The sequence below is a fragment of the Coloeus monedula genome, assembly GCF_965178545.1.
Source record: "Coloeus monedula genome assembly, chromosome: 23".
In the NCBI taxonomy this organism is placed as follows: domain Eukaryota; kingdom Metazoa; phylum Chordata; class Aves; order Passeriformes; family Corvidae; genus Coloeus; species Coloeus monedula.
Window position 1 is genome coordinate 7264212 of NC_138803.1, and position 27134 is coordinate 7291345.

Here is a 27134-nt window from a genome sequence, read left to right on the forward strand (position 1 = left end):
GATTTGTGGTGGCATCTCGCACTGTTGGTCCTGCCCCTCGCTGCCTGCAGGCCGATGGTGCGGTCGGGGCTGGGGTGGTGGCTCCGCCCCTTCTCGCCCTGCCCGGGGGGCTCCGCGCTGCGGGTGCCGGCGGTGCTGGGCGGGGCCACCCCCAGCCCCCGTCCTCCCTGGCCCTGCCTTCAGTCGGCGTGGTCCCGCCCCTCGCCGCTTGCGCGCTGCGGTGGCTCCGGGCGGGGCGGTGCGGCCGGGCCGGGGGATGCGGGGAGCGGGGCCGGCCGTGCGGTCCGCCCGTGGGGCGCCGCCGCGGGCCCCGCTGCCGGTGCTGCTGCCGGTGCTGCTGCTAGCCTTGCTGCTGGCGGCGGCAGCGCTGTGTGCGCGGGCGGGAGCCGCCGAGCCCTGCGGCGCGCCCTGCTCGTGCCGCCGCGGCCTGCTGGACTGCAGCCGGCAGCGCCTGCCCAGCGGGCCGGGCCCGCGGAGGATCCCGCCGCTGCCCGCCGGCACCACGGGGCTGTGAGTGAGCGCGGCGGGGCTGCGGGGCCGAACGGGCGGCAGGCTGTGCGCAGGCCTCGGCTTGGCGGAGGCGGGAGATGCGGGCCCGGGGCCCGGCGGCGGGGGCGGTGCGAGGCCCTGGCTGAACGGCCGGCAGGGTTCGGGGCTCGGTGTCCTGATTTCTCTCTATATAACTCCCTGACAGGAGGGTGCAGCCGGGTGGGGGTCGGGCTCTGCTCCCAGGTAACAAACGATAGGACAGGAAGACATAGTCTTAAGCTGCGCCAGGGAAGGTTCAGGTTCGACATCTGGAGGAATTTCTTCACAGCAGGGGTGATTAGACATTGGAAGGGGCTGCCTAGGGAGGTGGTGGAGTCCCAATCCCTGGAGGCGTTTAAGGAACGATTGGATGTGGCACTCGGTGCCATGGTGTGATTGACAAGGTGGTATTTGGTCATAGGTTGGACTCAATGATCTTGGAGGCTTTTTCCAACCTAATTAATTCTGTGATTTTGTCCGCGGGGTGTTCGCACGGAGCCCGGAGCGCTGCGGGCAGAGCGGCCTCGGCAGTGGTGCCTGGCTCTCAGGGGCAGCGGCCGGGCAAAGCAGCTGCAGCGGCGCCGTGGAGAGAAGGAGGGTCTAGCCCCGAAGGCTCCGTATGCCGGGGTCCCAGGGCGTAGTTTCACGCTTGTCTTGCCCTACTCTGTGATGGCAACAAGTGAGAGGAGGGTGGAGCACAGGCAGGTTGTGGTTAGTAAGTCACTTATTAATGCCGTTCGGTCCAGTACTTAAAGCTGTTTCAAGTCAGGCTTTGGGACATTGTCTTTTAGGATTGTGCTTGGAAGTGTTCCTTCAAGCAACAGCCTCAGCCGTGTTGTGGTACTTCCTGTTGCTTCTGGTTTCGTCTGCATCCCACTACTGCTGTGCAACTCAGTGATACTCTCCTTTTCCCTCAGTTAAACCATTGTGGACTCCCCGTGACATTTGCTGCCATTGTTTTTCTAAAGAAATCCCACGAAGCAGTTCAGAGCCACCCTTAGTCTCTGCTTCCAAGTGTTCAATACGACAATGTGCTAAATAGTGTTCACACAGGTCAAGCCTTTGTCCTTTCTTGAGTTTTGCTGTCACAGTCACTGTTGCTTTTGTCACCTTTGGCTACAGCATATTTGGGTGGAAGAGGTGCTGGGATATGAGGGAGATGAAAACTTGCTTCTCTGCACAGAGTTCTTAGTTCCTCCTGGAGTTATCAGTCTTCCTAGTTGATAAAAATGACATTATTCCAGACCAAGAGAAAATTAAGCCTGTTGGGAAGGTACTATAAACATACAGACCGCTGGAGTTAACTCCAGGAATTCCTTTAGCAGGACTCAAGAGTCTGATCTGCGTTCAAAACTGGACATGTCACCTTCTTGCTCCTTATGAGGTTCTGTAGTTCTCTCCTTTTTCTGCACAACCAGCAGTTGCAAATGTTTAAGAGAAAGCATGTGTTTCAGCTTAGAAATACAACAACTTGTGTGTGAAACCTTTGGTGTTTAGAGAGGTACAAAGATACTGTAACTTGTTAGGGAAGTTGTCAGTGTCTGGGAAAGGGAGTTGGCAGTTCATCAAGAGGCTAATAAGCAAAATGATATCCATGCTGTTTGCAGAGCAAGTTTTCAAGCTTCAGCAAATACTTATATCTTTGTTCAAGCTGGTAAAGGGTGTATTGAAAGCTGCTTGGCACAAGGTGCAGTGGGAAGCAGCACAGCTGGCACTGTGCTGTGTTGTGCAATCTGACATGCTGTAAACAATAATAAGGGGATCATAGACTGGTTTGGCCTGGAAGGGACCTAAAAGCTCATCTCATTCCACCCCCTGCCATGAGCAGGGACACCTTCCACTATCCCAGGTTGCTCCAAACTCTATCCAACCTGGCCTTGGACACTTCCAGGGATGGGGCAGCCACAGCTGCTCCGGGCAACCTGTGCCAGGGCCTCAGCACCCTCACAGGGAAGAATTCCTTCCCAATATCCCATCCATCTCTGTTCTCTGGCAGTGGGAAGCCATTCCCCCTTGTCCTGTCACTCCAGGTCCTTGTCCAGAGTCCCTCTCCAACTCTCTTGTAGCCCCTTTAGGTACTGGAAGGGGCTCTAAAGTCTCCCTGGAGCCTTCTCTTCTCCAGGCTGAACGCCCTCAGCTCTCCCAGCCTGTCTCCAGAGCAGAGGGGCTCCAGCCCTTGGAACATCTCTGTGACCTCCTCTGGACTTGCTCTGACAGCTCCACGTCCTCCTGATGTCAGCTTCCCCCAGGGTGGGAGGCAGCTCTGCAGGTGGGGGTCTCACTTGAGTGGGGCAGAGGAGAAGAAATCCCCCCCCCCCGCCACTGCTCAGGCTGGGGGATCAGCCAGGACTTGGGGCCCGGGGAGGGCAGTTTCAGGGCTGCAGATGCACATTTCTGTTGAGCTGCTCATGCACCAACATCCCCAAGTCCTTCCCAGAGCTGCTCTCAATCCATTCTGTGTCTGTTGTGACTTTCAGGATTTTGGCACATGAAGCATGGGTGATGTTTTTTTTCACTAGGACTACTCTAGCAGTTCTGAATCTAAATGAGCTTTAATGTTTACCAGCTGTTTAAAATTAATAAAAGCCTAATTTTTCTCACATGATCAAGTCCCTGATGTGCTTTTCTCTATTAGTTCTGTGATAGCATTTCAACTGTCATTGAGGACTAAAAATTTGTCCTTTTCCTAACTCTCAAATTACTTGCAGGTGGTGCTTCCAGTGTGCGTGTGTGTGTGTGTGTGTGTGTGCGCAGGTTGGTTTTATTTTCACATTTTTTTTTTCATAAAGCCAGGAGAGCAGAACTTGGTTTTTATAAGTACTCAGGTGACTGTAACTTCATTTTTCCTCTGAAGTTATATATGTTTTGTGGCTAACCTGGTGGGTGATGAAAAGGGTTGTGAAGTTAAGGAGTTAGGAATTTTTTTTTTTATATGTCTGCCTCTTAACATTAGTTTCTTTAGAGCAAGGAGTGCCAGCCCTGTGTGAAGGGTAGCTGTGTGTAGGGGCAGAGGGAAGAACAATGCTGGTGGTCGCTACCTCCAGTCCCATAGTAGTAAGTGTGTTTATATATCCTGGTAGTCAGAGAGACGATGAATAAAAGTAGTTCAGGTATCAGTTAATGAGTTCAGCAAGTTCCGTTCGCAGTAGGTTTTTTGGGTGAGCTCGACCGGCTGTCTGCATTCTGCATCAACACCTCTACAGTGCCACTGTATGCTCAGCTTGGCTGAATTAAGATCAATCTTTATCATCCATGATCAGTTTGGTACGTGTGTTCTGTTTCATTTGCTTAAGAGATGAGTATCACTTAAGCTCAAAATGAATGTTTAGATTATGTTATATACAATACCAGATGAATCTCTAAAATACAAATTTTGCATGTTTGCTCTGTATTCTGCACAGCTTGGGCCTCCCAGTTACAGTGCAAAGGCTGCTTAAAGGATGGGGTTCTTTGATTTTGGCTTTTCCAGAGCAAGGGAATTGCATCTGGTTCTCCAGGATAGCAGGAATCTTAGCTGTGTGATTGAATGATCTCTAAACACAGAAAATCAGACAGTGTATTTCATTCTGTATTTTGTGATCAGCTGCTCTCTTTGGAAAAGAAAAGCATCAGTAACAGAATGTAGATATAAATAGTGTCAGAACCAGTTTAAATATCAACTATACCAAACCTCTTGAAAGAGGACTTACTGTAGTGAAAACTGTGTTGTAGTCCAAATCTGAGTAATAATAATAGAAAAATACTTTCCTGTGCTTTCTGAATTAAAATCTTAATTTCTAACTTAGTAATTAGACAGTAGGCTTCTGGAGGGGATAGCTGGATGTTAATATGTCCTCATCACCCAGGCCCCGTGGCTGTCAGTGTTTAAGAGGCATTTGGACAGTGTCCTGAATAATTTCAACTTTTGGTCAGGCAGGTGGACTAGAAGGTTGTTGTAGGTCCCCTACCCAACTAAAGTATTCTATGATATTCTTCCTGAAAGCCTTAGAAAAGTCAAGTTTCAGTATTCTTTGCATATTAATCTTGCTTCCAAAATCTGTGTCAGTGCCTGCTAGCTGTGCTTGACACACAGGGTGGTCTGGCTCTGAACCCATGGCCTGGTTTCGCTCATCCGTGGAGTATCTGCACACCTTGAGGGGTGCGTTGTTATCTTCCATGTCCACTGTCTCCTTCTACTGTGTGTTGTGCACTGGTTCTTTGGAAACAGCGTGGCTGAGTACTTCCCGCTCTGGTTAAACCCACTGCTCCAAGATTAGACTGTTCAGCACTGGCTGGGTGCCTGCATGTTTGAAAAGTCCAGGAAAGTCTACTGCTGGGATTTGGAATCATCTGTCCCTCCACCTGACTATGCCAGGCTCCTGTGGATGCCCAGAGGTTGGGGCTGAGCTGGGTTCAGGGGAATCTGGGCAGCTGGAGAGGGTGTCTTGAGCATTCAGCCCCCTGAGGTGGGAAGCCTGCTGGGGAGCACTTGTTCATACTTGGTTGTTTTTTGTGTTTTTCCTAGCATTTAGGGCTGGCTTAATTACCACATGCACTGAGGAAGCAGAGCTGCAGAATAGTTCTGCAACTGGCTGCAGTTGTTCTCTTGGTTCCTTTTCTTTTTGTTTCCAAACCCACTTGCTGATCTATCCGTATAATTTGCATCTTGATGTAATTAAAAGAATACCTTAGCAAATGCCTGACTTGCCGTGACACCCAGGATTTTAATAATTTAGTGCTAGAATGGAATCTTTATGCTGAACCTGAGTGGAAGTTAACAACAAATAGCCTGTCAGTTGTCAGTCCTTGTTGTCACTTAGTAGGTTTTGGTCTTACAGATGAAAAATAGTCTGCCAGAGCTCAAGGAGTGTTTGGACAATGCTCTCAGGCACATGGTGGAATTTTGGGGCTGACCTGTGCTGGGCCAGGAGTTGGACTCAATGATTCTTGTACGATCAAGTTTGGCCCTCGGTGTATTTGGAGTCAAGCACAGGCCCAAAGGTATTGCAAGAATAGAGGAGTGTGTGGGTGCTGTGGCTGTCCAAACCTGGTCGTCAATGGAAATATTTTTAACTATTCTCATTTACATTTTAATATTCATTTGAACAGATAAATGGTAGTTTTGGTTGCAAAGTGTGATTTTGTTTCCTGCGTCAGCATAGCTGCTGCCTGCCTGATAATATTAAAACTAACCATAATAAATATGTACCATGTTACTGCAGCAATGATGAAAGAGGATCAGTGATACAGGACCTTACTAGAGGAGCTCATAGGGAGTGGAACAGCTTTGCTGAAAATAGCTTGTTATAGCTCTTTCCTTGATGTCAGAATTGGAAACGGGGAGGGAAACGTGATGCGTTGCTGCCAGGCTGGAACAACTAGCTGGCATAGAATACCCTGAGCTAGAAGAGACCCATGAGAATCATTGAGTCTAACTCCTAGCCCTGCACAGGACACCCCAAAAATCTCACCCTATGCCCAAGAACGTTGTCCAAATGCTCCTTGAGCTCTAGCAGCCTTGGGGCCCTGACCACTCCCCTGGGGGACCTGTTGAGTGCCCAACCAGTCTCTGGGGGAAGAACCTTTTCCTGATACCCAACCTAACCCTCCTCTGACACAGCTCCAGCAGTTCCCTTGGGTCTTGTCACTGTTCCAAGAGAGCAGAGATCAGAGCTGCCCCTTGGGAGGAAGCTGCAGACCCCAGTGAGTCCTGACCTCAGTCTCTTCTTCTCCAGGTTAAACAAGCCAAGTGACCTCAGCCACTCCTTGTATGGCCCCTTTAGACCCTTCACCATTCATAGCTCAGACATAAGCTGTGTCCAGTTATTCCTGCACTTACCAACAGATTTCCAGCTGTGGTGAGGGCACCAGTCGCATTCTGCAAGCATAGTGGCAGCGTCAGGCCTGTTCAGGCACAACTCAGGCTCTTGGCATGAGCTTTGGGTGATTCACCTCTGTGCTGGACTTGTGCCAGCAAAATGTCACACAGATGGGTTGGTTTCACCTTTTGGACTGACGTCTGCCTGTCCTGGTGTGGCTGTGACCATGTTTCCATCAGACCTGATTTTTTTTGTTCCTTCTTTGACTCATGTCATGGACTAGGGGCAGCCTGTGCTCAGAAATGGACCCATCTGTTGCATTTATGCACCAAGTCCAAGGCAGAAGTAAAATACTGTGTAAAGTTACAGCAATGGGAATAGCACCAACACCTAGTGGGAGCATTAAAGCTGGATTTAACGACTCTTGCTCATTGAAAGAGTCCAACTCCTGCATTTGATTCTTATAAGTAAAACCAACTGGTGCTAAGGCATCTATCTGTAAGATTCCCAGCCTCAGGGTTCTCTCCCCTCCAGCTTGTTTGGGAATTGTGTGTATGTTGTTCCTTTAGAATAAACCTGCCTTGGCTAGTCAGCGTCTTCAGAAAGCTGAGAAAATGGGGATCATGCTACAGGAAGCAGTTCAATAATGGGCATTTTATAAGAAATTACTCTCACGTCCCTACAAAGTTTTTCCTTCTTGCAGTGGACAAGTGTTGTTAATAAAGCTCTGGGTTAAAGGAAAAATTCTCTGGTCAGGTACAATCTTCCTTTCAAGAAGCTTTAACAAAAAGTTTTTTGATTCAAACAGAAATTGAACTGTTTAGGCTTTTATTGTGAGTGAGCACTAGAACAAGCTCTTTTCTTTAGTGAAGGAGCAATTGTATAATATACATAAATACAGTTTAAAACTTGAGATTGCGTAAAGCACACATGTTTTGGGTTTGTTGTTTTTGTTGTTGTTTTTTTTATTATTCCAGGAGCTAAATAACTTTTCTTTCTGTTCTCTAGGGATTTAAGTCATAATCATTTATTATCATCCAACTGGAGCATTGATTTGTCTGTCCATACTCTCCAAGAAGTGTAAGTTGTTTTTTATGAGGATAAATTCTAAAGATATCCTACCTAATTGTAATTAGAATGTTTCATTGCACGTCAAGATACTTGGTCTGACTTGCAGACTATATTCAGTGTAAATTAATTAAAAATGGGTGCTCCATGTTGGCAGCGCATTTCATGTATAAAACTGTTGTGTTGAGAGCAGAAATCTTTCTCATGAGAGATCAGAGGACCAATATTTTTAAAGAGAAACAAGGTGTGTTTGTTTTGCTTATAGCTGATTTTAAATGAAAGAGAAGTAATAGTATCCATGAAAATGAGAAAAGCTAGCATGTTGCACTGTTCAAATTGTTCAAATTATTAGTATTTAAGCTCTTGGGGAATCTTTTTTGTCAACTACGAAGTATTACTAATACAGTAAAATTGTCAAATGCATTGATATTAATTATTTCTTCTGTGTACAGAAGGGTTTTTCTCCTCTTTGAAGTGTCAGTAATTTTTTTTTTGCCCTCTATTTAAGGAAAATGAATTACAATGAGCTAAGTGAAATTCCGTATTTTGGAGAAACAACTTCCAATATAACTCTCCTCTCATTGTAAGTAATAGCTCATCTGCCTTTTTCTTGTTTAACACATGGGAGAACCATGTTAGAGTTCTGCTATCAAATTGTAGGAAAACATCTTTTTTCTTGAAATACTGGTCATGTAAAGTGTGTCAGGGAATATGTAAGCACTCTTTAAAGAAATACAAATCAGTTAAACAATCAGGTCACCCTAGTTTACCAATAAAATCCAGTCAACCAAGGCAGGCAGCTTTGAAGGGGAGGGATTCAGTCCAGGAATGACACTTCCCACAAGGACCAGCTTATCTATACGCCTCAGAATTTGAATCTGTTTGTATCTCAAGGTGGCAAATAACTCTTGGATTTGCGGTTTTGCTTTAGGAATTAACACATTTGGAAGCATGTGGTGTACGTCCCATTCGGGAGACTCACTAGTGCTGTCGGTATCCAGAATCCTGTTGCTGTTTCAGCTGTGCAACTGGAAGGATGACATGTTGTGATAATCATATTTATTGCTGATCTTTTTCAGGGTGCACAATACCATTCCAGAAATAAATGCTGAGCAACTCCAGGTCTACCTTTCATTGGAAAATCTAGATCTTAGTTCTAATCTTATCTCAGAAATTAAAGCCTCTTCCTTTCCACGAATGCAATTGAAGTACCTGTAAGTATGAGTGATGTACCATCTCTGGGATTCCTGGCTCTCCAATGATAGTGTTGGAGACCTCATTTTCTCTTAAGTTAGTGTCTTAAAGTCAGCATTCTTACACAGCTTTGAGCTGGTAGCAGTACTTAATGGAGCTACAGATGTCCTTGAAATGAAATAGTTTTCATACCAATCTGTATTGTATTTTCCCAAATAACATGGAAAACAGCAACTGCTGTTGTCAAGAGTGCAGGTGCATAAGCCATCAGGGACAGGGAATAATTTCTGCCCTGTTTGAGTAGATCACTGTGGACATTGTGTTAACCACATCTAACTGAAACATGGATGGGCAGTAAAAATCAACTCCTCCCTCTGATTCCTTTGGGAAAAAGGATTTAGCTTGGTATCCTAGAATTCACATTTCTCATGTGACTTCACAAGGGTCTTGGATTCTATTAATCAGTGGTTGCTCTGAGGTGCTTGTGCTATTGTGTTCATCAAATTCTCTATGTTCTGAAAGGCTTCTTTCCCTCTTCCTTTCTTCCTTTCTTAGGAATCTGAGTAACAACAGAATAACTACTCTAGAAGCAGGTTGCCTTGATAACTTATCTAGCTCACTAATGGTGATAAAACTGAACAGAAATAGGATTAGTATGATTCCACCAAAGATCTTCAGGTTGCCTCACGTGCAGTTTCTGTAAGTAACAGTCTTGAAAACATCAAAACAACATTTACAGCTGAGCTGTTAATCTCAGCATGTTCTTGACCTTCACACAGTGGTGCTTGTTGCAAGGTGTCTTAATATTTGAATGTCATCTTTATAAAAGGGAACTGAAAAGGAACCGGATTAAAATAGTGGAAAGTCTTACATTCCAAGGACTGGAATCCTTAAAATCCTTGAAAATGCAGCGCAATGGGATTAGCAGACTAATGGATGGAGCATTCTTTGGCCTGGGTAATATAGAGGAATTGTGAGTATGCCTGGTTGTGGAATTTTTTTAGCAAAAAGAAAATGGCTCTGGAGAGTTGTGTCCTGTATGGCTTCCCTTACCTCAAGGCTGTGCTGAGATATTGGTGAAATCATAGGAAAAGAGCATTTTCCCATTATTTTTATGTCATGTCTGGTTACTTCAGAAGTGGAAAGATACCCTTCCCCATTCCTGGAAGTGTTCAAGGCCAAGCTGAATAGGGCTTGGAACAGCCTGGTTTAGTGGAAGGTGTCCCTGCCCATGGCAGGGAGTTGGAACTGGACGATCTTTGAGGTCCCTTCCAACACAAACCAGTCTTGTGATTCCATTATACTGGTCCTCTTTCCAGCTTCTTCCCACATGGTGATCAAGAACGTTTGCCTCTGTAGTTGCTTTTTGCTGGTTTTCATTTGCAGTCCCCATAACATGGGGTTGTTCTTTCCTCCGTGACTTTGACAGCGTGAACACAAGGATGTGTGATGCAATGTTAGCAAAAAGCTTCTTTTTTAAAAAGTTGGTTTTGAGAATAGAAATTATAGTTTTGTTTCTCCCTGCAGCTGGTGTTTACTCAGTTCTTCGTATACTTTAGTTCACTCTTTTTATTTCAATGGGGTTGAAACAATCATGCATTTTGTGTTGTCTAAGGCTTAAACTTAGTAAATAATTTTGAGATCCACAGGGTGAAATTTTGTAAATAGGTGTTTCACTGATTATCTCTTTGGCAAATGTTTTTTCCTTCTAATTCATTAGAGAACTGGAACATAATAACTTAACAGAAGTAAACAAGGGCTGGCTGTATGGGCTGCGGACATTGCAACAACTCTATGTTAGCCAGAATGCCATCACCAGGATCAGCCCAGATGCATGGGAATTCTGCCAAAGACTTGCTGAGCTGTAAGTCCTGGGCTGGTATTCATTGGGGATTGTTGGAATGTTGCAATTACTGATTGGCAAGAATGAATTACCGAAGGAAGTCCTCCATTTCCTTGCTAGGCCCATGGTAATGCTGTGTTTTACTTACAAGTATTCTGTTAGAGAAATTGAAACACAATAGTTAATCGAGTCAGATAGTATCTTAATAAATAATCCTCCTGCTTACCTTTAAAGTGTATGTTGAATGTTTCCAGAGACTTGTCATACAATCAGCTCACTCGCCTCAAGGAATCTGCCTTCGTGGGACTTGGCTTATTGGAGAAGCTAAACCTGGGTGACAATCGCATCAGTCACATTGCCGATGGTGTCTTTAGAGGTCTGACAAATCTTCAAACCTTGTAAGTACAGAAAACTTCAAATGGACATTTCGGTTTAATGCAATTTCAGATTGAGTGGAGCTTTTGGAAGTAGAGGCAATGGATATTGCACTGTGGAAGTCTGAGATCATTGTTGGTGCTGTTCTGCCTGCAGGTGTGGTAGGGCTGATAATCTTTTGGCTTGATAAGATGACAGAATTCCAGCCCAGCTAAAACAAACCAACCACTCAATTTTAGTGGTGGTAAGAAACAGCGACTTGGTGACCATGAGTGCTCAGATGTGTGTCCTTCCGGTTCTGAGAGATGTGGATGCCTTGTGTAAATGCCACTTGTGGAGCAAATAGCTTGAAGCTCTTTATTCCAGAGGGTTTCCTTAGGTTTGGAACCTCAGAAACCAAGGACTGAACTGTTTTGGTGTTGTAGAAGGTGTGGTTTAGCCCATCCTGCTCATGTGCTGGCCTCACAAACATAACAGGGGATGTCGAGTTGCTCCTTGCTGTTGAAGGCACAGCTTTGCACTTGCCAGGACCTTTCGTGGCAGATCTTGGATATTTCTGAAAAGACCCAGTCCTGTCCCAAGTAGATGTGAACAGTTGTAATTACACTAAACAACAGTACTTGAGAAGGGAGTGAAAGTTTGTAACCCCTCTGTCACCTCATTAAATAAATGCTTAAATAAGCAAACTCACCAGAGAGATTTATGTAAGCAGTCATATTCTGTTAACCTTAATGCAACCTTTTAATGAAATAATTAAACCTGATTTCTTAGGCTTAGAGTACCATGAAGAAGAACAAGAGCAGATTAATTAGTAGGTTTTCCTGGGCTCTCAGGGGTGTCAACAGCGAGGGCCTGGCCCTTTGCTTTGGGGCTGGAATGGGCAGGATGGAGGATGTGGAGCGATGATTAACAAGGCTCCAAGCATTAGTGCCCAGCCAGGCATGAGGAGCCAATTCCTCTCTCACACAATGAGGGGCTTTTCTTTTGGACTGCTCACTCGTTTTGCTGAGTGGTCTGAGTAGTGGAGTGTAAAAATACTTCAAAAAACAAGAGATCCCGTGTGGTTTTAGTTCCGTTGTTGGTTGTGTGCTGGTTGTTTGGCGCTAGGGCTGTGGTGTAAATATTTCTGTATGTTCAGCTCCTGCCACTCTGCAGTGTAGGAGAATAAACTGTAAAACTGTACACTAACTGCAAGTTAGGATTACAGATGTATCTAAAAATAGCACTGAAGTTTGGAAGTTTTACATATTACCACATCGTTTACTTCATGATACCGTGAGCAGTTTGGCATTTATATTCTCCAGCACTCACAGTCTAACATTCTGAAGCAGACCTTGAGATAATTCTAGAAATGTATTTTAAATCACAAGAATTAGCAACTTGGAAATAAGTTTGGCATATTATTCATCTAGTCATTATTAGTCCAGCTCCATGTTGGGTACCTTAGCTCGAATAATTTTCGAACAGGAAAAGATTTGATGTGAACAAGTTTCAAGGCCATATTTGTTTAGACCATGTGATGCGTGAAATATGAAATTCTTTTATTTTTGTCCTAAACTTGGAAGTGTATAAATACAAATTGTGGAAGTGACTGCTGTGTATGGTTTTGACAAGACTTCTATATTTCAAAGTAAGAAAAATAAGAAAACAGTGTGTTGCCAATGATGGTATCCTGGAGGTTGATCCCGGTCTCTTCCACGATGGTGTTCTACGCAGTTTGCAGTCTCACATACGGGAAAGTAGATACTTCATTTTTCCCTCATTAGCACAGGGAAAGAAGTGTTTATATGAGTGATATATACAGTTGCCTGTGTAGGCAGCTAGTTTTATGTCAGTTGACTCATTTGGAAGCTTTGTCTAGCTTCTAGTTGCATAGAATATCTGGTAGAGCACAGTGCAGACTATAGATATATATTTTATACATATATGTATTTCCTTTAAACACACTCCTCTCTGTGCATGGTGGTATCAACACAGATGCTCCTGCCTCAGTCCATGCCATTCAGGCTAAAAATGCAAGTTAATGTATTTCATCTTCTCTCTAAAAAGCGTTTAATCCTCTCCAAACTGTATTGCTCTGTTGCTTTTGCTTTTTGGACCTCTCTTCTCCATGAGAGGTTGAAGTGCTGTGCTGAGGTCAGTCAGAAATCCCATTAGCTGATAACGAGATTCGTGAGCAGAATATCAACTTCATTTTGAAAATCCACCATGGTGCGCCTGGCAGGCCTATGCTGTAACCTGGGTGTAATCCCTTAATATGCTAATGCCGGTATAAGCCTGTTACTCGTGAAGATTAATGCTGCTGGTGTATTGGTTAATTCCCTTACATGAACCAACTTGCTTCAGGAGCCTCTCCCAGCTCCTGGCAAATAGTCCATCACATGACAAGTGCTGGTCAGACCGGGGCTTTCCGTAAATGCCACATCAAGAAGTTGTGCTGCAGAATTTGTTTGTGGTTCTGGCTGCAGCACTTACCATGAACAGTTTTCCCTGTTGCACTTCTGAAATAAGAAATTCATCTCCTGACAAGCTTAGTTTTCTAAAAGATTTGAGACCTTCCAGGTGATGCTGTGCTAGAGCCCCATACCTGGCCTGTCTTCCTCAGCTCACCACTAGCCCTGGTCACAGTCATGTTCCAAGGCTTCTTTCTAAGAAATGTCTTCTCCTGCAGGGACTTGCGGAACAATGAGATCTCCTGGGCCATAGAAGATGCAAATGAAGCTTTTGTGGGACTCAGCAGGCTGGATAAACTGTATGTATAACAAACTAGGGGAATGACAGCACTTCCCAGGCATGCAGAGAGGGAGAGTACAAAATATTAAGTAATTGTAAATCAATGACATGAGGCAGAAAGCCTTTCTCACAGTGTTGCCACTTGTGTGCCACAACCTCTTGATATAGTCCTGGGTTCCTTGTTCAGGAGCATCGGATCCATGTAGCATTGGATTTCCTTACAGCACCAATTTGATGAGATTAAGCATAAATATTTGACTGCATTTATTACTGAATACCTCACTCCCTCTGTGTGATGATTGTCACTTTTTGTGCTTCTTTGGTTTGGGTGAGAGTTACTGCATATCAAAAAAACAACCCCAAAACACAAAGTATTTTTGAGCAAATTTGAAACACTATTACATTAACAAACTTTTCAATACTTAGACTGTGCACTTTCCATCCAGTGCCACGTGCTTTGTAGGCAGCTCCATCCTGTGTAGTCACAAATGTTGCTTATAACAAATGGCCTGGTGTGAGGGTGCAGTCCAGGAACTTGTGTGGTGGTAGCAGGTTGGTCTTAGGTAGTTACTGCTTCACTCCCAAGTTCTACTTAGTGCTGTTTCATCCTCCTGACTTAAGTTATCTTCTGACACATTTCTAGCCCAAATCTCTAAGTTGAAAATAGCAAAGAAACCCTGTTCTCTGGAAAATTATTTGAGCCTTTAAGCTAAGAAAAGTAGTATTTAATCCTTTATCTCAGCTAGAATTAGAAAAAAAAATGTAGTTAAGCATCATAGGGAACTTCTTTTGGGTCTTGTTTGTGAACTCATATTGACATTCAGACTGGTTTCTGGGCCTTTGTTTTCAGAATCTTGCAAGGAAACCAAATTAAGTCAATTACCAAAAAAGCATTCTCTGGTCTTGAAGGACTTGAACATCTGTAAGTATTTTAATTTGTAAAACTCCTAATTATTTGCCAACTTCAGTCTTGTGTTCTCTGTCATATTTTCAAGAATTTAACTGAAGGCAGCATATGAAATCACACTGACTCGTTATTGTGCTCTTTGCTTAACTTACAGAGATTTAAGCAACAATGCAATAATGTCCATCCAAGAAAATGCCTTTGCTCAGGCTCAGCTGAAGGAGCTGTAAGTTCATGACAATTATTTAGAGATTCTTTACAAGCCCTACCTTGGAAAGAATCCTTCAGCCATTGTAGGGTTGGTTGAAGTTGTCTGAAGTGTGTCTGCTTTCATCATGAAATATTTGCAGCTATGCTGGTAAATTATCAACTCAGAGTTGGTGGCAATATATTTAGATTTAAGGTTTGATAAAATCTTCACCTGCATTTCCTTAGTTGCAATTAGTAGGAGTTAATTTTTTTCTTGCCATACAATTAAGCTTTTCCTATCCTATGATTTTGCAGCAAGCTCAGCACTGCATGTAGGCAGTGAACAAAAGAATTCATCAGGAATCTCTCAGGGGGATTAGCAAACCCTGTGTTTTTTCTTCCTGTTTTTGGGGGCTAGGGGAAAGGCTTTAAAATTCACAGCTAGACAAGAGTTTTTATGTGCTCAGTAGATGTTTAAGCCGATAGGGTCTCTTGTGGTCTTCAGACATCTGAAGTAGTAAAATGTGAAATGACCTTCACACCCAAGACTAATTCTACTGTAATGCAGTCCTTTCTGTGAGATAAAGTCTCTGACTGCTGTGTAATCCAGTCTAAAACTGCTATTCCATTAATTAACCTTGGCCAGATGAACTTAGTCTGCAAGATCTGCCAGTGTGAGGAGACAATTTCAGATGTTAAAGACTTCTGTTGCCTTCTCTGATGTATTTTAAAAGTGATGAGTCATTGATATGTACAGGCAAAAAGCAGGATGGAATCCTGGCTTGTTTGGGACCTCTCTTCTCCCATTACTGGAGTCCTCTTAGGACAGATCACTTCTTGTTAAATGCTGGAGTGTCTCAAGTCAGTCATACACATACATAATATTTAGGAGACTTTGAAAGCAGGTGGTAGGAAAGGAGAGACCCATCATTGTTTCCTGTCGGTAGTTTTTCTGTGGAGCAGAGAAAATGAGCTGCAGTTGATACCTGTATGAAACAAATCACTTTTGGCCTTAAATATTTATCAGCTGGCATTAAAATGAGAATTGAGGCCTCTGCTCATTTCATAATGGCAGGTGTGTTTAGTTTGAAACATGGAGCTGGTCTGCAGTGTTATGTTCCTTTTAATTGCTTTAAAGGGGATGAGATAATTGTAAAGACAGGCTTAGTGGTTTTGGGATGGTTTTTTTAGAAGTTGAAACTCTACGTTTATATTCTCCAGGATTAAAATGAAATGTAAGATTTTAATGCTGACATAGAGGGACCGATTCTAGCATAAATAGCTAAGATTTTGTAATAACTACCCATATGTGTAAAACAGTACTGTAAATCTGATGTTTTCTGTATGTATATGCTGTAAGTTGCTTTGCTACGTGAAATCACACGTACACATGTGAAATAAACTTCACTCACCCTTTTGTTTTGCCCTGTTTCTGCAGAGCGTTGAACACAAGCAGTTTGCTTTGCGATTGCCAGTTGAAATGGCTGCCTCAGTGGCTCAGTGAGAGCCATTTACTGCAGGCTGTAAATGTCAGCTGTGCTCACCCTGAGTGGTTGGCAGGACAAAGCCTTCTCAGCGTGGACCCTGATGACTTTGTCTGTGGTTTGTATTTTTAGTGACTTGATACAAAAACACAGTAACACAAGTCTTGTAGCTGAAATCAAGCTGTAATGCTGGGGAGGTACTTGGTCCTGGCCATGGTGCCCGTGTGTGCCCATGTACATCACTGAGTCTGCTCTGAGTTTGGGGTTTAGTTCTGCATCTCTTCGCTCTGTTTTGTGGTGCTTGAGCATTGAAGTTAACCCAAGGGAGTAGTGCAGTTGAGACCGCATTGTTTTTTTTATTTAGCTTACTGTTAAAAATGGATTATGCTTCCATTCTCCCTGCTTATGTCTACCTTTAGCTTTGCGAGGTCTGTTTTGACACTTCCTTCCTGGTTCCTGTCCATACCAGCAGAATATTGTAGAATCATAAAATGGTTTGGGTTGGAAGGGACCTTAAAGATCATTCAGTTCCACCCCCTGCCATAGACAGGGACACCTTCCACGAGACCAGGTTGCTCCAAGCCCTGTCCAACCTGGCCATGAGCTCTTCCAGGGATGGGGCAGCCACAGCTTTGCTGGGCAAAAATTAGAGTAGTTCAAGCTCGGGCACATTTTCTGGTGCTCCATATCTATGATGTTTATGGTGGTCTCAAACTCTGCCCAGAGCCTGGGTGAAGTCTGTGGCAGGCCTGGAATTAGTCTGATGTTCCCTTTTCCTGGTGAGCAGTCTTATAACAGTTATTTGTTTATATGCAATTCTTTCATTGCTTTGGTGGCAAAGGCTACAATAATAATCATGTAGGTGCAAGCACCCACTTCTCCACTCCAGTCCCACCATGGTGGCGTGTGACAGAGCTCTGTGTGTGTCTATGACAGTGTCTTTGCTGAAATAATGGATATGGAAGTCACTTTCATTGAGTGGGATGAGATGGTGAACTGCCAGCTCTTTATGTTTTGTACTTGTAGAACTTGAAGGCTCTTCAGGATATTTAAACTATTTGAAAGTAAGTTTCAGTCCTTCATAAAATGGCCTGGCTCTTCAGCTGAGCAGGACTTTTGAGTGTGATCTAAATATAGCAAGTTTCAGACAGTTGGACAAAAGGCAGGGCTGCTCAGCACTGCACTTCCACACTGATTGTTTTCAATGCGGATTCTTCTCCCTCTTTCACAGCTTGATTTCCAGCTCAAAACAACTGAACTTGTGCACCTCAAGCAGGACATCAGTTCCCAAAGTTTTGGTTTTGCTTACATTGTGTTTTGAGTGAGTTTTCTTGCAATATTAGTTCAACTTTAAGACAAAAAGTAGCTAATCTTGGTGCTTTTCTTTTCAGATAATTTCCCCAAACCGCAGATCAGAGTCCACCCAGAGACCACAGTAGCCCTGCGAGGCACAAACGTGACCCTGATGTGCACTGCTGTGAGCAGCAGTGATTCACCCATGGCCACAGCCTGGCGCAAAGACAGCGAGGTCCTCTATGATGCAGAGGTTGAGAATTTTGTCAGGTACCAGCAGCAAAGTGGGGAGGTGCTGGAATACACCACTGTCCTGCACCTCTTCAATGTGAATTTCACTGATGAAGGGAAATACCAGTGCATTGTCACCAATTACTTTGGCTCCAATTATTCCAACAAAGCCAAGCTGACTGTCAATGGTAAGTGACAATGGTAAAAAAGGAGCAGCACTCTGAACATAAAACTTCATTTAAGTAGCTACAAGTTTGTTTTTCACTAAAGCTGGGCCAAAATAGTCTTGCAGATCTCAATGGGATTTAGAAGTATCACGCACATTATAAAGCTGGAAAGAAGTGATTTTTCTTCTTCTTTGTTTTTGTTTGGGCTTTTTTGTTTTTAGGTTTTTTTGTGGATGAAAAGCCTCTATTCACTTTTTGAAAGTGGTTTCAAAGTGGCAGTTATCTCCCATGCTTTAGTAGAATACAATTAGTTGTTCATCTAGTTAATTGGAGGTGGAATTCTTTAAACTAAAAGCTCCCTCTACTGTCTCCTCAGAACTCAGCACCTTTCCCACATGTTTGTAAAACTGGGGAAGACTCATCTGAAAATAAGTGGCAAAAACTCTGAGAAGTCAAAAGCGAAGTCCTTTTTTTATTTTTAGCCATCATTGTTCCATTTATTTTGAGGGAAGGGGAGGTACAAAGACAATGTTCATATCAGTCAGCAGACCACTCATCCCCACAGTACCTCAGAGCAGAGGTGATGAGATGGAAGCTTACCTTCCCTGTTTGCAAGAAAGAAAAACATGGCAAAAACTTTTCCCTCTATTCTTCCTGCGAGAAATCATCTTCTTCACATCATTTTAGAGGAACTTAATGGCTTTAAACTGAAATAGAGTAGGTTCATATTGGATATTAGGAAGAAATTTCTCCCTGTGAGGGTGGCGAGGCCCTGGCACAGGGTGCCCAGAGAAGCTGTGGCTGTCCCATCCCTGGAAGTGTTCAGTGCCAGGTTGGACGGGGCTTGGAGCAACCTGGGATAGTGGAAGGTGTCCCTGCCCATGGGCATGTATTGTCTTTAGTGTCCCTTCCAACCCAAAGCATTCCGTGATTCTGTGAACACTGTACATACTGTATTTAAATTTTGGAAGAAAGGCTCTTAGAAATAATCACTGAAAAATTACGCAGTTCTTCAGAAGAATCTGCCCCCCTTTCTTACGGAGTGTTTCAGATATGTTTTCAAATTTTCTCTCTGCTGTGGAGCTTTTGCAGCATTTTACCTGATACCGAAAATGCTGAATCTATGTCCCCCTTTCATCCAGAGCTCCCATCTTTCCTGAAAACCCCCATGGATCTCACTATCCGCACTGGGGCAATGGCCCGGCTGGAGTGTGCTGCTGAGGGCCACCCCCCTCCACAGATCTCCTGGCAGAAAGATGGTGGCACAGACTTCCCTGCTGCAAGAGAGAGGAGGATGCACGTCATGCCTGAGGACGATGTGTTCTTCATTGCAAATGTGAAGATGGAAGACATGGGGATCTACAGCTGCATGGCCCAGAACATTGCAGGGGGACTCTCGGCCAATGCTACCCTGACTGTGCTGGGTAAGTGTGACTGGCCTGTGCTGGCGGATGGATCCCTGCACATCTGCAGTGGAAGTGTAGCTTAGCTGTAAGTAACAAGTTGAATTGTGGAGAATGAAGTTAAAATACAAAGAGCAGCACTTGGTGTGATGTTTACACAGTGAAGCTTTAGAAGCTGAGTTGCAGAGCTGCCCATTGGAGTTAGTGTGATCTTTGCAGGGAGCTGAGGGGCATATCTCAGTCCAGCAGTGTAGATTAGGCAAGGAATTTGTGTTGCCTTAGAGCAAATTTTGTCACAGGTAACAAACTTGCCACCAAGAAGACCAGTGGGATCTTGGGATGCACAAGGAAGAGCATTGCCAGCAGGTCAGGGAGGTGGTCCTGCCCCTCTGCTCAGCCCTAGTGAGGCACATCTGGAGTGCTGTGTCCTGTTCTGGGCTCCTCAGGACAAGAGGGCCCAGAGTTCCTGGAGCAAGTCCAGCAGAGGCTATGGAGATCATGAAGGAACTGGAGCATCACTCTTACAAGGAAATGGTGAATGGTTGGACTTGATAATCTTAGAGGCCTTTTCCAACCTAAGTGATTTCATGATTCTATGAAAGGCTGAGGGAACTGGGGCTGTTCATCCTTGAGAAAAGATGGCTGAGAGGGGCCCTTATCAATGTCTGTCCGTGCCTGCAGGGAGGGGTCAGAGGATGGACCTGGCTGTGCTTGGTGATGCTCAGCAATGGGACAAGAAGCCATGGGCAGAAACTGATGCACAGCAAGTTCTGCATGAATGTGAGGAAGAACTTTACCATGTGGGAGCAGACTGCCCAGACAGGAGGGTGTGGAGTCTCCCTTACTGGAGATGTTCCAGAACTGTCTGGATGCAATCCTGTCCCATGTGCCCTGGGATGACCCTGCTTGAGCAGGGAGGTGGGACCAGATTGACCCACTATGGTCCCTTGCAAGCTGACCCATCCTGTGAACTATGCTGAGTAATAATGGAAAGTCAGTTCCTTCCAGAGTGCAGCATTTTTTGAAGACACTGACTTTTAACATTGTGGCCAAATTTAGAATTGGACTGGCACAGATTTCCCAAAGCAACTGTGGCTGCCCCATCCCTGGAAGTGCTCAAGGCACTTGGATGGGGCTTGGAGCAACCTGGTCTAATGGAAGGTGTCCCCGTCTATGGCAGGGGATGGGACAGGATGATCTTAAAGGTCCCTTCCAACCCAAATGATTATAGGATTCCATGATTCTTTGAAGTTATCTTACAATTTCACTTTTTGTCCCAGAAACTCCTTCCTTCATGAGGCCCCTGGAGGACAGGACAGTGACCCGAGGTGAAACTGCTGTCCTGCAGTGCATAGCTGGTGGCAGTCCTGCCCCTCGCCTCAACTGGACCAAGGACGATGGTCCCTTGACAGTCACCGAGCGGCATTTCTTCGCTGCAGCAAATCAGCTCCTCATCATAGTGGATGCAGGACTGGAGGATGCTGGGAAGTACACTTGCATCATGTCCAACACGCTGGGCACTGAGCGTGGCCATATTTACCTAAATGTCCTGGCTTCCCCCAACTGTGATTCTTCCCAGAGTGCCATTGTCCATGAGGAGGACGGCTGGACAACAGTAGGGATCGTGATTATCGTTGTTGTGTGTTGTGTGGTGGGAACGTCCTTGGTGTGGGTTATTGTCATCTACCACATGAGGAGGAGGAATGAAGATTACAGCATCACTAACACAGGTTAAGTGTAAAATCAACAGTCTCTGGTCCTGTTTTTATTTCAAAACACTTGAAATTTCTGGATTTCATTACAAATCGATATAAAAGAACTGAAGATTTCCTTCCAAAATCCCTTCAGGGATTTGCTCAAATTCCTCCATTGCAGAGGTTCTTTTAAATGCCAGAAGTGTGCTGATTCTATTCCTTATACACTAGATTTGCCCTACATTGAGGAAAAACAGTAAAGTTCAGAAGTAAATATTTGAATAAACTTCGAAATATTCAGGGTCTGGAATAATAGCTGTAAATTTTCATTCTGGCCCTGTCAACTTTGAACTGGCCAGCCAGATTCGTAATTACTGAGGTAGAAAAAAGATACCTACATGTGAATTGAAATTCTGGATGTTCTTGTTAATGTGGGGAATAGTGCTGGTAATACCTTGAAATCTTCACACTGTTTAATGTTGCCAGTGTTAATTCTGCCTTGCAGAGGAGATGAACCTACCTGCTGACATTCCCAGCTACCTGTCCTCCCAAGGGACACTGTCTGATCCCCAGGAAGGCTACAGTAACTTGGAGGCAGGGAGCCATCAGCAGCTGATGCCTCCAGCTGGCAGCTACGTGCACAAAGGCACAGATGGTAAGCAAAGCCCTCAGGTGTGTTACCAGTGCCTCAGCAGGATGCCAATGCACAGTCTCATCCTCACAGCTAAAGTGTCAAGATAGATCTTTATCCTGTTTCTTTCCTTTGGTATCTCAAGAGCCCAGGCAGAAGAGGTGGAAATAGATTTTGCTTGGAAGATGACTAGCTGTGCCTCCTGTCCTTGGTATAAAAGTCCTGCTTCTGGCAGACATCTAGCTGGCTTGTTACAAGCATAACTAAGGGGTCTGCACTATTTCCCTACCTTGTTTGGACAATTTTCTGGTTTCTCGTGTCACTGAGCTTACAGAGATGCTTTCTTTGCCATCAAAATGCTGAGGACTCATCACTCATTATATAGCCTGGCTTGAAAATTGATCCTCAGTGTAAGTTTTTCATTAGAGTCTGTCTCAGGAAGGGATTGAGAAGCAGCTCGTCTCAGGAAGGAGTTGAGAAACAGCTCATCTCAGTGACCAGTTTATCATCAGCTCTGATGTGTGTGAGCCAGACAAGTCAAGTCCAAGATGGATGTGGGCAGGTATCCCGGTTTAATCCCAAGCCTGTTTCAGCCTGGTGCCCAAGCTGGCTGGACCTGCATAGAGCTCTTTTGCCCATGAAATAGGGGAACATGTCCATGGTTCCCCTGGTCAGCTTCAGAAAGGCACTGCTGTGGAGAATTTGTGTGGGGGGAGTCTGGGGGGTTTCTCATGTGACCTCTCAAGCCGAGTACTCTGTTACTCCCTTAACTGTAAAAAGACCCTTCAATTTGTGCTGCTGTAATAAATGATCATACCAGGACATAAAGCCTATGGAAATCTGGCATCCTCGTCCTTTTTGAGAGTATTTTATTCTTCTGTTGTGTTCATCAGGTGTTGCAGCACCATTAGTGATCTGCTCAGATTGTTATGACAATGCCAACATCTACTCCCGGACCCGAGAGTACTGTCCCTATGCCCTCATCACTGAGGAGGACCCCCTGGATCAGACACTCCCGAATCTCATGGTGCAGATGCCCAAGGAGACGTACACAGCACGAACCCAGAAGGAAAGCAGTGCTCTGGATAATCTCTTAGCAGACAGAGACATGCCTGTCTTCCTTACCAGCCATGACAAAAAAAGTGATAAGAAAATCTCCCAGCAGATTATTGGTGAGTGTCCACATTTCCTTTTGTTGCTTTGTATTCCCTGATAAGTTTGACTTTCGTTGTGCTGCCCTTCACTATTGACACACAGCTAATCCTTCAAGTGCCAGTAGTTTGTGGAGTAACTTGCGTTTATTAACCACTTGTTCTCCAAATGCCCATGTTGCATCGGCAAACAACAGCTTTCATCTAGTACCTGAGATTGAAGAGGGTGATGTTAAAAAGATGGAATTTCTTAATTTGCAGGTTTAAGTTTGTAGAATGTGAGCCTTTGCTTATACTGCAAGGGCATGTGTTAACCGAAAGTTGGAGCTTCACATAAGAAATTCAAATAGCCTTTCTGTTTGAGCTGGCCTGAAGTTCAAAGAACTCCCTAAATTGGTTATTTTTCTGTTGACTTTCTTCCAGATCACCTTTTTAAAAATTCACTCTGAAGCTCTGTGTGTTTCTGGTTACTGTAAGAGATTGCTGGAAATGGAGAGCATCCAGTAAAATATACTCTCAAAAACAGAGAAAATCATCTTGGAACGACTGTTACTGCCGAGTCACAGAGCTCAAATCTATTTAAAATCTGAGTGTGACTGATCTCTGCTCTCTGTGAGCAGTGACAGTACCCAAGGGAACAGCTGGAGCTGTGTCAGGGGAAGTTTGGATTGGGTATCAGGAAAAGGCTCTTCCTCCAGAGGGTGGTCAGACACTGAACAGGCTCCTCAGGGAATGGTTATGACCCCAAGGCTGCCAGAGCTCGAAAGGTGTTTGGACAACGCTCTCAGGCACAGGGTGGAATTTGTTGAGGTGTCTGTGCAGGGCTGGGAGTTGTACTCGATAATCCTTGAGGGTCCCTTCCAAGTTAGGATATTCCTTGATTCTATCAACTTTGTCCCGTTCATCTTCTAATTTTTATCCCTCAGAGCCCTTCCAGGTTCCTCTGTGGGGAGGCAGCAAAGACCTGGCTTGCTCTCACCCGCAATTCCTGCACCATCCATTGGCCCATGAGGCCCCGCAGCGGCTCCGGAGCGACGGTGTCACCAACAGTGACCGGGACCAGGCATCGCCCAGACCGTGCCACAGGCTACGGGAGCAGAATTTTGATTTTAACAGGACACGGAACATTCATGAGCACAGTGAAACCACATAAAACACACAGAGCCTTGAAAGCAAATCCAGATTGACTGACTGTATTTACTACCTCAGGACTAACCCTAAGGCCAAAGATGCTCGTGTATGTGTCTGCAGTTACTGAACAGTCAGACTCTCTTGGAGGAGGTGACACATGCCCTTTCTTCTGCGATTTCTTCATTGGAAAATGGGAATGTGCACCAGAGAACACGTGGATAATTAGTGCCATCTACAAAAATAGCATTAAAACATGGATTGTGTGATGCTGGAAGCAGCCTTTGTGGTGGTGCATGCTTTGGAAAGCTCTCAAGAACGTGTGTAGCTATTTCACAATGCTTTGTCTGCTTGGAAACAAACCATCAGGGCCTCCTCATGGAATTCCCCAGGAACTGTAAGCATAAAACTCTTGGCCAGCTTTTTCTTCCTTAGACTGTTGGCAGGTGTCTGTTACCAGTGTAAGTTTGAGGCTTGTTTTCTTCTATGAATAATGGACTCTAGTTGTAAATAAACTCACATTTATAAATATTTTGTATACCCTAAGCATATAAACGTGTTGGCTGCAATGTAAATTATTTTTTATTATGCCAAAGTATGTATCATACTGTTAGTCTTGACAGCTGTGTATTAAGCCATATGGGGAGCTTGGGGGGACCAAAAGCTTGTTTGTGAGGGAATAGAGCTGTCTTTGTTTTGAAAAGAAGTGCATTTACTTATAGATATGTGGTAGAACTGTGATACCGATGAATTTCATTGTTGCCTACAACTGTGTGCCTGGCTGCAAGCTGATCCATTTCATGACATTAGCAGAATTTCAAGGTTTATCTAAGCTTTTCTCTTTAAAAAAACCCTTAATATTGTGTATGTTGAGAGGGTTTCCATATTTTTCCTAGCTGACAGTTAAGTGAACTTTTAAAAAGAATGTTGTGATGAAAAGCATGAGGTAAACTGGGAGAGCACTTGAAAAACACTTATTTCTTCTGCATAGCCAAAGTCATGTGGAGTTTAAAACATTGCTCCTTTTCTGTTGTAAAATGTCAGGCTAAATTGTTGAACTAATAGTTCCCTTAAATCTTAGTGTGGCCAAAATGTTTAAATATTTGACAGGTGAGAAATTAGGCAACGCAGGGAACCCCTCACTACTGAAAAATCTTGCTGAGACAGAGGAAGTTCCAGTGAGATGTGCCTGACAAAATGAGGAAGAACAATGACATTATAAAGACTCCCTGAAAAATTCTTTCTTTTGGGAAAATGCCCCTTTTTGTAGAAGGTGTTAAAAGACTCCTCAGGGATGGGTTTTCAGCAGGTACATTGTGCTCTGTGGTCATGCCTTCAGAGTGAGGTGCTTCCTTCGTGGTCACTGCTGCCTGCTTTGGAGCGGTAGGATTTGTACCCAAATAAAACCATCTGTGTGGTATTTTTATAACGACTGAGACCCCTTTTTGGCCCAGCTCTGTTGTAGGTATGTGAGAATTCCCGTTGATCCATTCCTGAACTGAAGGGTTTGTGACTCAAGTGACAGGTGTAGTTGTGCAGAATCACAGCTGAATTTAGAAACTCTGGTGAAGTATTTGAGTAAATGAGTGGGGAAACACTGGGCATAATGATGCTTTTCCCACAGCTCTTTGGACAGGAATAATAGTCAATTCTTTGCAAATGAGCAAGTATTTTCAAGGGCTCTTCCCATGCTTTCAAAGCCAGTGTGGCTGCTTTGGTAGCCAGCAGCTTTAGTGAGAAGGGGATCCAATTGACCTTTACCTTTGGGTAAAATAGAGAGAAACACAGGTGTGTAAATTTTTGGATTCTGACAGGTGAAATGCTTTAATACAATTTAAAAAAAAAAAAGAATCTTAAGTTAACTTCTTTCTGGTTTTATTTCCTTCAGGCTTTTCCTTCCCAGACAGCATTTAAGGCACAGTGCTTATTCTGGATCCGAAGTGATCCCTGCTGCAGGAACCCAGCACTGTCAGTTTAAATCCAGATGAGAAAAGTCATGTCATGAAACTATGACAGCAGCAAAGCCTTATCCTTTTGGGTTGCTCTCTCAGCTGGTCGCTCAGGCTACTGGGACAGGGTGCTGCTGGCATGTGCAATTCCAGGAGTGAGAGAACAGCATCCCTGCTGCTGCTCTGTCTCTCATCACCATTTGGCAAATGCTTGTTTCTTTTTCTTTCGTTCCCCTTTCTCTTCGGAGGAGCTGAGCTCACACAGATCTGTCATAGTGCAGCTGGCAGTGTCCAGACCCTGGGAGTACTTGGGGTACAACTCCCTGGAACAAGGGAATTCCCATTAAGTCGGTGAGACCTGCTTGGCCCGGACCAGGGCTTTAAAATCACTGCTGTCTGCACCAGGACTGTGCTGGCTGTCAGAGAGTACAGTTAAAGCTGCTCCAATTTCTGTGAGAGAGTGGCCTATAAAAGTTGCCATCCTGAATTAAGACATTTACATCCTTCCATAAGCATTTAAAGTCCATAAGCTGGTTGTAAATAGCTGATGCTTGTACGTAGATGACAATTTGCTGCACTGTGGAAAAACTTCTTTGGTAGACTTGGAGGAAAAAAAAGTCATGTGCGTTGTCTTTCCCCTTTGCAGAGGGGACAGAGTGGCCTTTCTTTTTTCAGTAAAAACAAGCCATTTTCTCAATCAATGCCAAAGCACTACCGGTACAGGAACTGAGGGTTCAGAAGGCAGCAAGAGCAAAGCTGCTTCTCTTCCCTCTTGCTATTTCCTAGTGTCTATTTATATTTTTTTCACATCAGAATGTATATTTTGTATAGCGTATGTAATATATGTTTGTCTATTGTAACATACGTCCAATCAATAAAATGCTGTACACATTGAGCATTCAGTGTAACTCTGTTGGTTTGCAAATTGAATAATTATATTTTGTCCTATGATATTTAATTTTCATGGGCTTAAAAATAGAGTAAACTTTGCTAACTGGACATGATCCTGGGACTCTGAGATTTGGACAAGGTGACCTCCAGAGGGTGATTCCATCTCAACCATTCTCTGATTTTGTGATTCTCATTTCAGTTTTCCTGCAGGAAGTACTTGTACCCTTTTTGGAAAATGGGGGAGGGACAGTTCTTCCGTGGTGGTGTTGACTCTGGACCAGGAGCCTTGCAGATCACTGTGCTCCCCACACTTTTCTCCTGCTTCTCCAATGCTGTCCTCCTGCACTTTGGATCCTCCAAAAAGGAGATTTTCTTTCCAGCAACGAACTGTCAGTGCAAGGTGGTGGGAACATCTCCCACCTACTGGCTGCAGGAGGTGCTGCTAGCCCAATCCCTCCTGAAAACCAGCGTAAGCTTTTT

At 44.3% G+C, this 27134-nt stretch overlaps 1 protein-coding gene across 1 annotated transcript; it reads left to right on the plus strand.

Moving 5' to 3' along the window:
* The first annotated feature begins 346 nt into the window (after positions 1–346).
* LRIG2 (leucine rich repeats and immunoglobulin like domains 2) lies at positions 347–26381 on the plus strand. Its single transcript, XM_082295945.1, has 18 exons — positions 347–510; positions 7335–7406; positions 7903–7977; positions 8474–8608; positions 9144–9287; positions 9418–9561; positions 10309–10452; positions 10686–10829; positions 13478–13558; positions 14390–14461; positions 14601–14669; positions 16071–16234; positions 17508–17828; positions 18950–19231; positions 20491–20940; positions 21410–21559; positions 22429–22707; positions 23613–26381. The coding sequence occupies exons 3-18, from the start codon at positions 7907–7909 to the stop codon at positions 23837–23839; spliced, it is 2877 nt and encodes a 958-aa protein (XP_082152071.1). The 5' UTR covers positions 347–510; positions 7335–7406; positions 7903–7906; the 3' UTR covers positions 23840–26381.
* Positions 26382–27134: the final 753 nt, after the last annotated feature.

Excerpts from the sequence above, each read along its gene's own strand:
- LRIG2 (XM_082295945.1), top strand. The coding sequence starts at position 7,907 with ATGAATTACAATGAGCTAAGTGAAATTCCGTATTTTGGAGAAACAACT. Across the intron at positions 14,462-14,600 it reads CTTGAAGGACTTGAACATCT|AGATTTAAGCAACAATGCAA; the intron begins GTAAGTATTTTA and ends CTTAACTTACAG. Across the intron at positions 17,829-18,949 it reads AGCCAAGCTGACTGTCAATG|AGCTCCCATCTTTCCTGAAA; the intron begins GTAAGTGACAAT and ends CCTTTCATCCAG.